Genomic DNA, 15,845 nt, shown 5'->3' with positions numbered 1-15,845 from the left:
GTGGGATGCTGGGCACTCTTCAGGGGACTGCTCTGCTGCCTGGCCACCAGGCAGGCAGCTCATAGCTCTTTGCACCCCAGAAGGGCCACCAAAGATCTTCCCCTTGCCCGTGCAATGTCAGCACAGCCCCGGCTGAATTTCCAGAAGCTTCTGCCAAAGAGCTGGCCTAATGATGTCCTTGCACAGAACCCAGAAGGTAGGCAGCTGCAACCCAGGGCAAAGCAGTTTTTAAGCCTGACCTTCAGCTTGGAGGTAGCTAAGCAACACGTTTCATGCTGAGGGTTTTGGTCATCCAGTGAGGTTATTTTAAAGGTATGGCTGGCCTGAAGAGATGAGTATAGGATCTAGTGGATGGTTGAAAGAAAAGTTAAAGAAATAGTCTGACTATGATTTGCAAGTATATGCAGGAGCCTGAACACTGAGGAGCTTGCAAGGAAAACTAACAGAAAAGAACGGTGAAAAGTAGTGAGGAAAAAATGACCTAGAAAAATGAAAGTAGATGTTAATTATGTGATCTCTATCCATGCATGCTGATTCCTTATGAAATGGCTGCTTCCCTCAATTTTCCAAAGTGTGGAGTGAGGTCTGGGATATTCAAAACACCAGGGGTGCCGAATACACTTGCAGGAGGTGTGTGTAACAGCCATTAGTCCTGGCATCTACGTCAGCTGTGTGTCAGCCACCCTGCCAAGCAGGTGGGAGAGCTGAGGAGCACAAGCACATAGCTGCACCCAAACACAATGATCCAGGGATGTCCAGCTGGAGTGCAGATAGCCGAAGATGTTGATCTGCAGATTAAAAGGGCTATACGCTGTAACACCTGCCACAATGTTCAACGTTTGCCTGAACACTCTATTGATGACAGCATGAAATAATTGGAAAAAATAAGACTCATAACTCGTTAGCGAGTGCACAGAAGTCAAAACCAGCCAGTTTCATTCAAAGTCAAAGGGAAGGTACGTTTATTCTACATCTAAAAGCTGTGTTTCAGGAAATTAGCATCTTTCAAGGCTGCAGCCTTGAGATGATTAAAAAAATGATACTGATTAAAAGATTTAATATGATTAAAAGATTTTATATGATCTTTATGATTAAAAGATTTAAAAAAAAAACACACACAATAGAGAGACATAATCTAGAAAACGTAGGTAGTAAGTTTAATAATAAAAATACAGCCTAGCCAAAGTAAAGTTTATTCGCTACATGGTGCTGTTTAATCTCACACATACTTTCATAGTGTTTTCTTGTCTTGAATCTAATTACTTCCCGGTATTACAGTTTGTTATATCTGTTTTCATCTCATGTGCTGCCACTGTTTCCAACTACATTGCACAATTCTCTGTATTATTTATTTTGAAGCAGCTTCTGGGATAAAGAATTAGTCCTGGGATTTATCCACAGCTTTGACGCTGGCCAGCTGGGTGAGTCCTGGCTGAGCTGCTGCTCCTCTTCAATTCTGTTCTTTCAGTAGGAGTGGGATAAAAATCTCTCCTGTCTGAAAGCACCTGGATTTTTGCAGACGGAGTGCTATGTAATAGTTAAGGAGTGTGGGAATTCCCTGTTTACAGCTACACGTTCACTGATGTACTGGACACGCTTAGCAAGCTTTCCTTTTTTTACAGATTAAAACCTTAAGACCAGTACTTGTTGAAGTGGTCACTAAGCGTAAGAAAACTAGTGAAAACAGTCACTGAATGCATCTCTTCTTCAGTCAGTTTGAAATAGATAAAGGCACAACAACAAGAGAGAGAAGCTTTTAAACAGAACGCTTGCAGCTTACTTGAAACACTTACAATCAGTGCAGACATAGTCTTTGATTCTGATTTTAGTTTTCTCAAGGTGGCCTTGGAGGGAGCAAACTCACCAGGTCTTACACTTACTGTGCCTGCACCCTCGGCCCAGTGCTCTGGGAAGGAGCTGCAAAAGGGACATGGTAGGAAGGAGCTGCTTGCATTTGCAAGTAAAGCAGGGACAGCTTTACCTTTTTTTACAGCTTTTTTTTTGTGCTCTGATGACTTTTTTTTGTTCCTGCCTGAGAGTGCACTGAACTCTGCACAGAGATTCTGTCAAGCCTCGAAAGTTTCCTATAATCTCTGCCTCAGCAGAAAATACCCAGCAGCCAGATTAAATCTCCCTTGCAGTGACTTTTATGTCATCAGAGAGAGGAGGTTTGAAAGAGATGCAAGAAAAACGGCCACATAAATGTGCTAGAGATGCATGGAAGTGTTTTAAAAGACGTTTCCTGTTTCACCCTTTTGCATGATCTCCTTTTAAAAAAGCATAATTCAAATCAGTATTAAATGCATTTTCTTAAATAGTGTCAACTACAGGAAATGTTCTTTCAAGTCTGTGACATTTATAACCATGAAACACCAATTGCTGTACAAGAGCACTACGGTATCTTATCTCTGAAGGTCACATTTGGAGTTCACATACATATTAAAAAAAATCCCCCAATGGGAGGATTATTCAAATTGCTGCAGGCTTGTCCTTTCTTTATTACCTCGTATTTGTTTTCTCAGTTGCACACTCCATAATTCAAACACTGCATGCCTAACATGTGAGCATCTCCACTCCTGTTCCTCTGTACTGGTACACTGTGCCCCAGTGTAAATTTGTCTTGCCAGCGAGTTTCCAAGGGAGTTCAAGATCCTATTAACACAAACTAGACAGGAGAAACAGGGCTTTTTGAGCTGTTAGTCAGAAATTTCTGCCACAGGAGAGTCAATGCTTTGTCCCTCCTCCAAATGCCAATAAACTAAGGCAAAATTGTGCAGTGCCTAAAATTTGTACGTCTAAAGTTACCATCTTGCAATGCCCAACTGAAGAATTTTTCTCATGCATCCTTTGATTTGTAACTGAAGCACTGTTCATCAATTTGTTTTTCTTACTGCTTTGAAACTGCAGGAAGAACACAGGCAAATGACTCAGAAATGCACACCACTACAGTGAATGTAACCATCGTTTAAGACACAGGATATAAGTTAGAGGATCCAGTGGGAGCCATCTGAGGAAAGCTCTCCTACCAAGCACTCGGGTTCTCCAAGGAGGACTTCATCCAACCCTTAAAGCCTTGTGAGGCTGTCTCCTCCAGTACAGTTACACCTGTAGTGCAGGCAGGGTACAGACATTTTTACTACAGCCAAACCATACGCAGCTTGATTACACGTTGCTATGTTCCTGGCAGTGCTGATGGAGCATGAAGTAGCAATTTTTTGCATGTGTGTTTGTGAAAGGCACACTACTGAATGTTCGACACCTCTGAGGATCCAAAATAAATATATTGTGGTAATGACCCTCTGAATGTGGATGAGAATATTATAACACTTAAAGACAAGTAAACAAGTAGAATGACAATTCAGGCTTCGTCAATTTAGCAAAACACCAAAATTCAAAAGAGTAGAAGATACCTGGCCCTTTCCTACCACACTTCGGCAGCTCTACACCATGCACTGGGGCTAGATTTTATCCCAGTACAGTATGTCCTTCTCAGATAAGAATTAACAGCTCTTTATTGAAGATGCTCAGAAACTGCATAGGTTTTGATAAAACGTGGGGCTAATTCTAGTTGTACAGCCCTTCTTCCTCCCCTTCTTACCATTCCCTACTTTTAGTACCCATATCAAATTGAAGTTTCGCTTTCTAGATGATGTTGATGTCCCTCTTCAGTACATCTTGTAAAGATGTTGCTGGGTGTTGCATTGTTAGCTGCCCTTTTGCCACAAACCTGGGGAAGCCTTGGCTGCAAAGCCACAAAACCTAAGCTCAGATAACCACCACTTGGCACTTCCCAGCCAATTTTGAACTATTTAAAAACGTGTCATGCCTGCTTTCATGTGGATTTGTTACTAACCACTGATTAACAAGGAATGATGTATCCCTTGTTACAGCAGAGGGTCCTACACTTTTCCTGCATTGTTGCCCTGGTAATCTGGTTTTGCCATCCAGTTCCAGTTAAGCCTGCTAATACCAAGCTGTAAGTACACACTCAACCAAGGAAAGGACAAAAGACTTGTACATCTAGGTCTGTAATCTCTGTGGGTAGGTGTCATTATAATACTTCCTTTTCCTGCATTTTTCACCGTGAGTCAATATAAATTCAGTACATTAGAACATGCCATTTTAATTATAGATTGAGCTTGTATTTAAATTGGCAAAGGTTTGTAGTAAAAGTTGGAAGAAGTTGCTGTCTTTTCTGCTTTATATAACTACATGATACCCATACAGTGAATAAATTAGACAAATAAGCATCTCTGCCCACAAGAAGCTTCTGCATAGAAAGATATGAAAGGATGTGAGCAGGAAAGTTCAGTGCAGAAAACAAAAGTTTGGAGGGTTGAGAGTGCTGCAAAGCGCCAGCAAGTCTGCAAGAGGCCAGATGTTATCCTAGAGGTGAAGAACCATCAGCAGAATTAGGAAACCATTAATGCCTCATACTACCTACTGCAGTTTCTGGATTAGAGGTGAAAATTGAGATGTTAGTAACTGAGGTGCAGAGGCTATTTCTCCTATGAAGTGTTTAATTTTGCAAGTGCATTTCCTCTTGCCTAAGCTGTGTCTCACCTCTTCCTATCAGCCAGGGATGATACACCATTGAGTCACATCTCGCTTCAGCTTCCCCAGATCTTTAGCAGCAATCAGTCCCTCCTCTTCCACATCTTCCAGCATTTCCACACCTCAGGCGGCTGCCCAGTGGTCCCCAACAGCTTGCAGGGGATCCGTGCAGGACAGAAGTGGAGACCTTTGTTCAGAATTGCTCTGAGTGAAGGGAATCATTCTGCAGGCAGAGGCTTTGGAGAGCAAAAGCATGCTTTGAGCAATATGCTCTCTCTACAAGTCGGATACACACTAAAGCAAGAGATTATTAAAAGCAAGAAAACAAACCACAAATTATACTATCTAAAACAGTCTGGATTTAAATTTCCCATACAGTGAGGTTAAAGTAAATATCACATACCTGTAAAAACGTTGTAAGAACATTAATAAGTTTGCAAAGACAAGCACACTTAATGATACGAAATGCGCTAACGTGGATTAAGCCTTGCAGCTTTATTTCCTTCCTTCTGGGTGTACGTGAATCTGGGCAGAGCTCTTGTGGTATGATCCTGCAGTGTGTCAGCCAATGGGCAGGAGGCCTGTGGGGCCCAGTAGCCTTACACCAAGGGGAGCTGAAACATACCTATTTATATGCCAGTTCGTACCCTTCCTGCAATCTGGCAACACCTTTTAGAAATGCAGTCAGATTCTTCAGAGTCTCAAACGAACCTGTCCTTTTTTTCTGCATGGACTCCCATTTAAAAACCCAGGTTAGTCAGGGCAGCAAATGAGAAAAATTTGACTCATACACTCACAGAATCCTTAGAGTTGGAAGGTATCTTTAAAGGTGATCTAGTTCAACTCCCCTGCAGTGAAGAGGGACATCCACAGCTCCATCAAGTAGCTCAGAGCCTGCTCCAGCCTGGCCTTGTTGAATATCTCCAGGGATGGGGCATTAGCACATCTCCGGACAACTGAGGCTGCAGTGCCTCAATGCCATCAATGTAGAAGACTTTTTCCTTATATTCAACGTAAACCTTCCCTCTTTAAGTTTGAAACCATTTCCTCTTGTCCTATCACCACAGACCCTGCTCATGAATCTGTTCCCTTCTTTCTTGGAGCTCCCCTTTAGACACTGTAAGGCCGCTATCAGGTCACCTCACAGCCTTCTCTTCTCCCGGCTGAGCCCCAGCTCTCTCAACCTGTCCTTCTCGTAGGAGAGGTGTTCCATCCCGTGGATTACCTCCGTGGCCCTCCTCTGGACACACTCCAACAGATCCGTGTCCCTCCGGTGCTGAGGACTCCACATGTGGATGCAGTGCTCCAGGTGAGGCCTCAGCAGCACAGCAGAAGGGCAGGATCACCTCCCTTGACCTGCTGGTCACACATCTTTTGATGCAGCCCAGAATATGGTTGGCTTTCTGAGCTGTGAGGGCACAGTGCTGGCTTTGTATTGCTCTCGTTAACTGGTTCTGCAATACAACTTCATACTATGGGTTACTGCTAGAGATAAGTAATGGCCTTCTCTACGGCATATGTTTGACCCCAGCCTCCTCTCATGGGTTAGTTCCGAGTTGAGGACAAATGCTGCCCACCATATGACTTAAATCAGGCTCTTCAGGAAACATGAGAGTTGCTAGAGCTCAGCAATTCAAGTAACAAACTGGAAGGAGTGGTATACAGAGGAGGTATTTACATTCACAGAATTCAAAGTTGTCTGGTATGACACTGACATAAAATATTGGAACAAATAAGAAATCTCCAATAAGAAAATTTATCCCAGAAATCCATGGAACACTGAAAGAAAGCAAAATACTTGTTTATCAAAACCTTCCTCTAATCAGCAAAACCTAGCTGAATGTAACAAATCCACGACAACACAGAATTGTTACCTTCCTGCAATCTTTAAGTACAAAAATAAATTAATCTCTACCATGAGACTTTACTTACTACTGCCGTTGAGTCCAGAAAATGTTTGCCTATTAGCCAACTTCATGATATGTTAGTTACCTTAAAAAATAGAAAAGTTAGCCAAAATTAGCCAAATGCAATGGAATGCTAGCAGAGCATTTTGAGATGGCAAAGAATTGCACTCCACACTTTCCTCAGAAAAACTCCACCCACAAACCAAGAATACTAAATATGAGGGGATCCCTACATACAGATTATTGTTCATTCCTCTACAAAGCTGTAACTCTGAGAAGATGCTAAAATGCTGTTAGTTTGAATTGGATGTTGCTGTTTCTAATAATTTTACTACAAACGCATTGACACCTTTTTTCAGCTACCAATGTCGAGAGACTGAGGTAAGAATCTCAGCTTTTACATTGTTTTAAACCAGTTTTTATTTCTCCTCTACGACAAAAGCTTGGAAATATGAAAGAAAGATCTCCTAAAAGCAAAGAAAACAGATGGCAAATAACCAACCACCTACCCATCCTCTTAAAAAGTCTTATTTTTAAGAATATGGGCTTTTAAGCCAATTTCTGTTGTGGGTGGCATTGACTCATGAATTTCAAACACTTAGTGTGGCAATGAAAATCCAGAATCAAACTTAAAACTTTATGTTTCAGAAAGTACTGTTGAATTTTTAAGCAACAGAGATGCTTACGTTCCATTTCATTTTCAGAATATCCAAATTAAATATGTGCTTTCAACCACCCAAGCATTCACTTTCATTGTTACTTAGTCAAAATCTGTTAGTTTATCAGTCACAGGAGGGTTTAAGAACACTTTAAGCAGTGCTCAGGGAATAGCTGGTCTGGGTGCAGAGGGTAGAGGAGATAGGACAACTTCTCTGTGTCAGCATTTTGGTTCTTAGAAAGGAAAAGTGATTTATTGCCAGGAGGAGAAGTACCATGCAGCTGCATTTCAATATTTTAAAGGTTTTCATATCATACTCTGTGGAATTCTCATACAGGTAAATTAAAAAGGTAAATTGAAAGAAGGCACCAAGTAGATTAAATAACATTGTTGATAACAGAAGTTAGCATAGGCGTGGCTTGGCAAACACCAGTAACTGCAGATTGCAATAATAATATATGCTAGAACAGGAAGCTATTCTTGCTCCAGTCTTCTGAGCATATACATTGCAATCATGATAGCATATATAATGGCAAGTTAATCTGAAAAACAATCGCCTGCAAAATCATGACCTTGACTGAAGTATTTTAATTGTTCTGTCAGGCAAGTACACCTGGAGGTTTCTGTGACTGAACAAAGCCAAAAGCAACATTTTACATCTTGTCAGAATATGTATTTTGTAGATGTGTGGTTTAGTACTTTTAAAATAAAAAGAGGCAACTGCTTGTACATCCTAGAAACTTCTGGAAGATTGAATATATTCAGTAAATTGGAACATACAGAGCAGTCCTGTACAGTAGGATAGTACTATCTAACAAGGGCAGCTGATCTTCTGGATTTCAGATCTCAGCAGAAATTCAGGATTTCATGCTAGCCTGCTTCCCTTAGATTAGATTTGAAAGAGACAAACTACAGATTAGCAGTAAGACTGGCAAGAGCTACAACCAAATATTATTTAAACTCAGCATTTTCACCTGGCAATTTCATATTCCTGATGTCCATTTAAAAGCTGCCTCTACTATTAGCATGTGGAACGTTTGAGTTTCTAAGTGTAGGAGATACAGAGAGGAAAAAAAATAATAGTTTCTCACATGTAAACATCTAATTTACTAAGGAGCCAAATGAGCTGAAGAAAAAAGCATGATGAAACTCCATCTGGGCCCAATTCCTAAAGCCTTACTCATCTCACTTCCTGATTCTCCTTTTTGGCCTCCTTTCCCCTCAGGCCCTCCCACCTCTACAAACACCACAACAGTAATTATACTGTCACTGGAGACTTAAACATTCTTGACATCCTAACATCTCTTCTAACAACTACAGGACATTTCACAAAGGCCCAGGCTGGCTTTCAAGAAGTGGGTCAGCTTGACACATACCATGTGCTTCCGAAAGCCTGCAGTCTTTGAGTTTGCTCATCTATGGTAATGGGCACCCTACCAATGAGCAGGCTGGAAACAAAACACTGTCTGGTTTGCAATGGGAACTTTAAAATGTTTATCAGAAATACATAACTTGTAAATTTCCATTTGAAATATCATTTAGAGGATGTCACGTTAAGCTTTCCAGTGCAGCAGAATCCAGGCTTTACAGTTCGGGCCTTACCTTCCCCTTACTGGTTAAACGAGCACTGGAAGGCACCCAGCACCACTCAGGAGTCCATCAGCAGTGCACAGAGTGAAGGTGGGAGGAAAGGAGCTTCACTCCATCAGCCCGAGGAGGCTGGATTAGTAGCTCTTTTCATTTAATTGCTTCTTGCCCTGCAACCTCACTTCTCTCAGTCACTTACCACAAACGCACTTTTAGGTCTAGGCTGACTGGCCAAACTCTTTCTCTGTGGAAATTATGGCCAGTGTGATTTTTTTTTTCTCAGTCATTCTTGAATGTTTTTTTTTTTCCCTATATTTCAACATTTAAATCACGCCAGCTTGCTTCCAACCCTCAAAAGAAATTCATGATGACTCAGAAAGGGATCTTGACCTGCGAGCTGAGAATTACTTCTCTGATAGCATAATGGTTTGATATCAGTTTTCACAAAAGGAATAAATCAATGTGTCTCATCATATTTTCTATTCTGCCCTGCATAAATTTGTCTTGTGAATAAAACACATTTTATTCAGCTCAGAGGGCATTTCATTTCTGTGTTCATTTTGACATTTTAGTTAGAGTACGACGCTTGTATGGTACAGTAGCCCAGACAACAGAGACTATAAAATCTTCTATTTGTGATCTATCTCAACGAACAGATTTTCAGTTCTCCCTAAAATGCCTTTTATTACTGGGCAAAAGCAACCCATGCACCAGAAAATGAACAAAAATAATTGTTCTCCATTGTGAAAATAGGATACAGTTAAGAGCCATAAATAGCTTTGGAGGAAAAGCATGAAGTAGCTATGAATAAACTTTAAATTATTAGCAAAATACAAAAGGAATCCAAATAAATTGGATTACAGAGATTAAATACAGTGCCATATTTTACATAGAGTAGATCATACTGCTGTAAAACTTGTGGTTCCCAGACATCACAGTGCCCTTGTAATTACCAGAAAGGTAAGAACAGATTACACAGCACAAGCTGGCTCCTGCTGTGTATGCACTGCTATCCAAGCACCGAAACTAAATATGTAGATAAACGCATAAATATATAAAATAACACAAGTGGGGCATTGGCAAACACGAGACATTTCTATTATGTTCGTCTAAGATAGGCACAGGTATAGTTGACTCACACAGCAAAATTATTTCTATTAGCGGATTGCTCAGATTTATGAAAACAGAAGCCCCATGTTATCTGTGAGCAGCAGTATAGTAATACTGCAAATTGCAACTTGATTACCATTTGATTCAACCTAGTTAATAGCTGATGATGGCCTGTAATTCTTGTGATTCATTCTGGCAAGCTTTTCATTTGTCAGGTCATCAAGCCTATCCTATACATGAGCAATTAAATTAGCAGTCCAAATAGCAAAGGGCTCAGCAAAAAATCTTCCAGGTGGTTTGAAGAAATCTATCCCTAGCACTGTTGAAATACCATCGCCTTAGTGGTTTTCTTTTCTCATTAGGACTAGCACAATAGGTGCTAAATACAAAAACAAATAACACACTGCTGATTTCCAAGTATCTCCTTGAAGCAGGGAAAATTCATTCCAAAACAATTGCAAAGAAACTATGTATTGGAAAAACCCAACCAGGAGAAATAGTAAATGAAGATCAGCAAATGGTTGCCATCACTACAGATGGGTGATACTAGATTGCAGACAGAAAGTAGCTGGAAGTTTGGCTGGCTGGCAGCTATAACAGGCTTACTAAATCCATACGCAACCACGAGGATCAGTCCTACAGGGGGGACAAAGGACATACACAGAAATAGATTCTCAAGGAGAATCCTGCCACTGTTTTTTGACAGCAGCCAAAGAGCTATCAGCATCACTTGCACAGATGGCCACAGCCTACTTACGCAGTCAGAGAAAAATACAAAGAGTCACTAACATTGGATCCAAGAGTTAAATTAACCTCAGCAGAGTTGAGGCCACACAGAATGCTCCACTGCAAGGACAGGATGTGCTCACACCATGGGGAGAGTTTTATTCTTATTGATGCTGTCAGCAGGGTGTCAGCCAGGGGCTGCTCTCTCCTCAAGCTCCTCATTCATCGGAGAGAGCCGGTGGGAGCACCAAGTGTGAGCTATGCCCAGAATACTTGCCTGGAGGATCAGGGTCCTCTAGTGACAGAAGGAACCAGTCACCTGTATTGAAGTTCCAACCTGTCCCTGACATGCTGAAACTGTTGACACAGCCAACAGGAGGCCAAACCCTCAATTGCTGGAATGCTTTGGCTGCATTTTCTTTGGTTGAAACAGTCACCAAAAGTAAACATAAATTAAAAAACAAAACAAAACAAAACAAAAAAAAAACATACGGAAAAAAATCTCAGCATGCAAAATCAGGCCTAACTAGGCTACTCAGGAGAGCAAAAATAACTTCTGGTTGACTCGTCTATTGAAATTATCTAAAAATGTCAAAAATAGCCCCTCATCCACAAACCAAAGAGATTTTGGTGGACTAGTTTCACAGTGTTTCAAAAGGCCTTTGATTAAATCCCTAAGCCAGAGACAACTCAAGCAGCTAAGTAATTACTGGGCAGGAAGAAAAGTACTATCATGGCTCAAAAACAGGAGATGGAAAACAAAGAGCAGAATTCAACAGCTAGTTTCTGCGATGGCAGGAGGTTAATGACAGCCTGCTGCAGGGCTGTGCAGCAAGCCTTGTGTGTTGTTGTATTTACTATTGATCTAGAAAGATGATGGTATTGTGAGATAGTAAAATTTGCAGCTGTCATAATTATTTCAGTTAAGCAAGACAAGAGGGGGCTGTGATGATGAGGAAGTCCAAATGAAACAGAATGGATCGTGTAATGGGGAATTAAGTTCAATATTGAAAATGCATGTTAGAGAGGAACAAGAGTACTGCTTCCACATCTGACAAATTCTAATTTATTTACATTGACTGAAGAGCAGACACTGGGCATTTATGTAAATACCTATGTGCTCTCTCTAATCCTCATGAAGCTGTAGTCAGAAAAGCTAATAAGACAATGGAGCACTGGAGGAATAAATGGCATACTGATGAAAATGGAGTGTTGCAATATCTCTACATAAAGGAATTAATTTTGTCCACTGGAATAGCCTCCAGCATATCCCACCTCAGAGAAAAGGTCCTAAAATCACAAGTTTGGAAAGGACCTACAAGATCATCTAGTCCAACTATCCTCCCATTACTACTGCTACCACAAGCTACTAAATCATATCTCATAGCTTCTCATCCACACGCGTCTTGAACACTGCCTGGGATGGAAACTGCACCACACCTCACTGTATAGCACACAGGAGCTCGATGGCAGCCATCTCACAACGGGCAACAGGAAGTATGTCTACGTAAAAGCCGAGTGAGCCATGACACATCAGCAGGTAGCAAGGGCAAAAATGTTCACTGAAATTCAGAAAAGGGTTGGACATTCATACCTACAGCTATGAACACAGCAAATATATCTCCAAATAGTTGATGCTTGCCAAATGCTAGATAAACTCTAAAATCCTGAGGTTTGAGGTTTACAGAATGCTTGAAAAAGAGCTTAGATGTGCTGGCAGACAGCCTGCCAGTGGCAGGGAACTCTGCTGCAAGTCAGCCTACCTGCTGGCCTCACCTGACATTCCCATCCTGTGCAGCTCTTTCGGACGGGATGTCTCTGGTTTTATCTGGACAGAGATGCTGCCAAACACAGAATCATAGAATCATTACGGTTGGAAAGACCACTAAGATCATCTAGTCCAATCATCAATCCATCCTCATCACGTCCACTAAACCATGTCACTCAATACGACATTTACCCTTTTCTTTGAAAGCCTCCAGGGATGTGACTCCACCACCTCCCTGGGCAGCCTGTTCCAATACCTGAAGAAGAAGAAATTTTTCCTAACATCCAACCCAAACCTCCCCTGGTGCAATTTGAGACCATTATCCATCATCCTATTGCAGTTACCTGGGAAAGGAGGCAGGTCTCCACCTCACTCCAACCCCTTTTTCAGGTCCTTGAGAGAGATAAGCTCTCCCCCTGAGCCTCTTCTCCAGACTAAACAAACCCAGTTCTCTCAGCCACTGCACATAAGACGTGCTGTCACAGCTTCATTGTCTTTCTCTGGACAATCTCCAGGGTCCCAATGTCTTTTGTGTAACGAGGGGCACAAAACCAAGCACAGTGCTTGAAATGCGGCCTCAGAATCACAGAATCAGAGAATGGCCAGGGTTGGAAGGGACCTCAAAGATCACGCATCTCCAACCCCCCTGCCACATGCAGGGCCACCAACCTCCCCATTTAATACAAGACCAGGCTGCCCAGGGCCCCATCCAACCTGGCTTTGACCACCTCCAGGGATGGGGCATCCACAACCTCTCTGGGCAGCTGTTCAAGCACCTCACCAGTGCATAGTTCAGAGGGACAATCACCTCCCTGCTGCTGGCTGCACTGTTGCTGATACAAGCCAGGATGGCACTGCCCTACATCATAGGACTGCCTCACGTGAGAGATACCTTGGTGATGATGAGGAACCCACTCAGCTTCCTACTAGCCTCGGTGTGCATCACACCTGCATTACCTCACTGGCTCGAGGTAGCAGTGCAATTAAACTCCCTATTTCCTGCTCCGGTGCTTGCTCTCCAACTACCTAGCAACTAGAAATGCTGGACCGATGTTCCAGGCTCAAGACCCACCCGTGAAAACCCCTTTCTCTCCTAAACGCGTCCCAAGTCCTGCCTGTTTGTAGGAGGTTCTCCTTCAAGTGAAACAATCACTGCGAGCAACCGCTTATGAAACAACGGCGCTGTATGCGTGGGTAAAAAGATTCGCTACCGAACGCGCGGCCCCTGCCAGCCGCCCTGCTGCGCTCCCCACCAGAGAGCGACACCCGCCGCCACCAGCGCGGGAGGCGGGGGCAGCGGGAGCAGCGGAGGGGCGGGGCCGGGGCGCGGCTGACGGGGGACGCACGGCGGCGCCTCGCGCCGGGGCTGGACGGAGCGGGCGCGCGCGCGAGACGGGAGGGAACGGGGAGGGGAGAACGGGGAGCCCGCCCCGCCGCGGTGCCCGGCGCGCGCTCCCGGCCCGCCCCGCTTCCGCCCGGCGCCGCTCTCCTGTGCGGCGCTCTCTCTCTTCTCTCGGCCCGTTCCGGCCCGGCCCCGCTCCGCCGCTCCCCCTCCCGACTCCCATCGGGCGGCCCCGCCGTCGTCATCGCTCCCGCCCCCCGCTGCCAGGAGCTCCGGCTGGGGGTGACCCGCCGGTAGGGCCGCCTCGCTCAGCGGCTCGGGGCCTGCCCGCCGCTCCTCCTCGGGCCGATCCGTTGACGGTCGTCGCCGCGGAGAGGAGGAGGAGAAGGAGAAGGAGGAAGAGGAGGAGGAGGAGGAGGCCGGAGCCGGGATGTCCGGGCAGCAGCAGCAGCCGCCGCCGCCGCCTCTCCCCTTGGCGGCCGCCGCTCCCCCGCCGGCGCCGGGGGTCCCTTCGGCCGCCGCCAGCCCCGGCCCCGCGCCGGCCGCCGCGCTCCTGCTCCATCCTCCGCCGCCGCCCGCCACCGCCGCGCCGCCGCCGCCACCCGCTGCCGGCGGCACCGGGCCCGCGGGAGGCGGCGGGGCTCCGGGTTTGGCGGCTGGGAGCGGCGGCGGCGGCGGCGCCCCGGCGGCTTTCCCGCACGGCGACCCGGCCCTGAACGAGCAGGAGAAGGAGCTGAAGCGGCGGCTGAAGAGGTTGTACCCGGCCGTGGACGAGCAGGAGACGCCGCTTCCCCGCTCCTGGAGCCCGAAGGACAAATTCAGTTACATCGGCCTCTCGCAGAACAACCTGCGGGTGCACTACAAAGGTGAGGGCCGGGGCAACAATAACAGGAAATAACGCTCCGCGCCCTCGTCCTCCTCCTCCTTCGCGTCCCCCCGCACGGCTCCGCGCTCCCTTGGCCCAGCCTCGGCCGTCCCCGGGTCGGGGCAGCGCCGGGTCTCGGGGCGGCGGTGGTGCGGGGCTCCTTCCTGCGGGGAACGCGGAACCGGGGGGGAGGGAGAGAGGGGGAGGAGCGGTGCGCTTAGGGGGGTAAAAATGGGATGAAGCTCCCTGAGCTTGTAAGGTTGTGAGAGAAGGGGGTGGCCGTGGGACTCGTGTCTGCTGAGGCGGTTTTGTAACTTCGCGTCTCCTGGTTCAACTTGCCGGTTCTCCGAGGAAAGATAAAAATCGAACTGCGTGCGCGTACGAATCCGTGAGAAGCGAGCGTAGGAAACCGGCGAGTGTTGGTTGTTATGAAATGTCATAAAAGCTGGAAACGCCGGCGTACGCTCTGACCTGAAAAAACACGGCCACATCTGGTGCTCCAGGCCTGCTCCGAGGGGAGATTGCTGAGCTTCAACACCGCTTCTGCGCTGGCTGGCGGCGAGGAGCCGGCTCCTTTGTCAGTGCCCAGCGAACGGGAGGGGAGGAAACAACCCCGCAGTCACCCTTCTGGGGAGTGCACGGTGGTGAAATTCAAGTGAAATCCCGATAAACACGTTACTGTTTAATCGCAGGGGGAAAACGGCAACACAAACACATGGCAGGATTTGGCTGCCGTGAAAGGATTAAATGTACTCTTGGGGACTTTTTTTTTTTTTTTAATAGAGAGGCTTTATTATGACATACAGAATACTCTTAAAAATGCTAAGTGTGCTGTCCCGTATGAAGCTATTGTGGGAGTCTGGCGACCAGCTACAGAGCAGGTTTCTGGGAGGCCCCGAGTGATTTAAGGATGTGTTATTTAATACTCAACTTCACATTTCCTGGCTTTTGTTCAGTTTTTCATGACCTTGTATTTTTAGAAGTGTTTTGTATTTTCTGCTGCTTAGTGGCTGCAGTCGGTTCGTGTTGTTTTTTTGTGTTTTTTTTTCATAGGATGATCATAGCTTTATGGCCATCAAGTCCTTCTGTGTGTTCTGCTTTGCCTTACTCTTTTTGCTCATGAACTAGAATTTAGAGACTAATTCTGGTCAGCCAGTGTAATTGGAGAAGTATATTTTCAGGCTTTATTTGTGCTATTTCTGGTTTCCTTCTCTTTGCCTTAGTATTAAACCAGAAATGTGTTGCTTTCAAGAGATTACAGCAGGCTCTGTATGCCTCTGAAGTAAAGACAGTGTAGGAAATGCCGTGGATGCTCTACCAGAAGTTGT

At 45.1% G+C, this 15,845-nt stretch overlaps 1 protein-coding gene across 3 annotated transcripts in view; it reads left to right on the top strand.

Annotated features, from left to right (window-relative positions):
* Nucleotides 1-13,691: 13,691 nt before the first annotated feature.
* RANBP9 (RAN binding protein 9) overlaps nt 13,692-15,845 on the top strand; it is a 37,816-nt gene continuing 35,662 nt past the window's right edge. The window contains exon 1 of one of the 3 annotated variants that reach the window (XM_085220142.1): nt 13,692-14,518. In XM_085220142.1, the coding sequence (XP_085076268.1) occupies nt 14,083-14,518 (436 nt within the window). In that variant the 5' untranslated portion in view covers nt 13,692-14,082. The remainder of the gene's footprint in view (nt 14,519-15,845) is intronic. The other 2 variants (XM_085220141.1, XM_085220140.1) reach the window with 2 other exon arrangements.

The sequence above is a fragment of the Meleagris gallopavo genome, chromosome 3, assembly GCF_905368555.1.
Source record: "Meleagris gallopavo chromosome 3, MGAL_WU_HG_1.1, whole genome shotgun sequence".
In the NCBI taxonomy this organism is placed as follows: Eukaryota; Metazoa; Chordata; class Aves; order Galliformes; family Phasianidae; genus Meleagris; species Meleagris gallopavo.
This window is presented reverse-complemented; position numbering and strand designations above follow the sequence as displayed.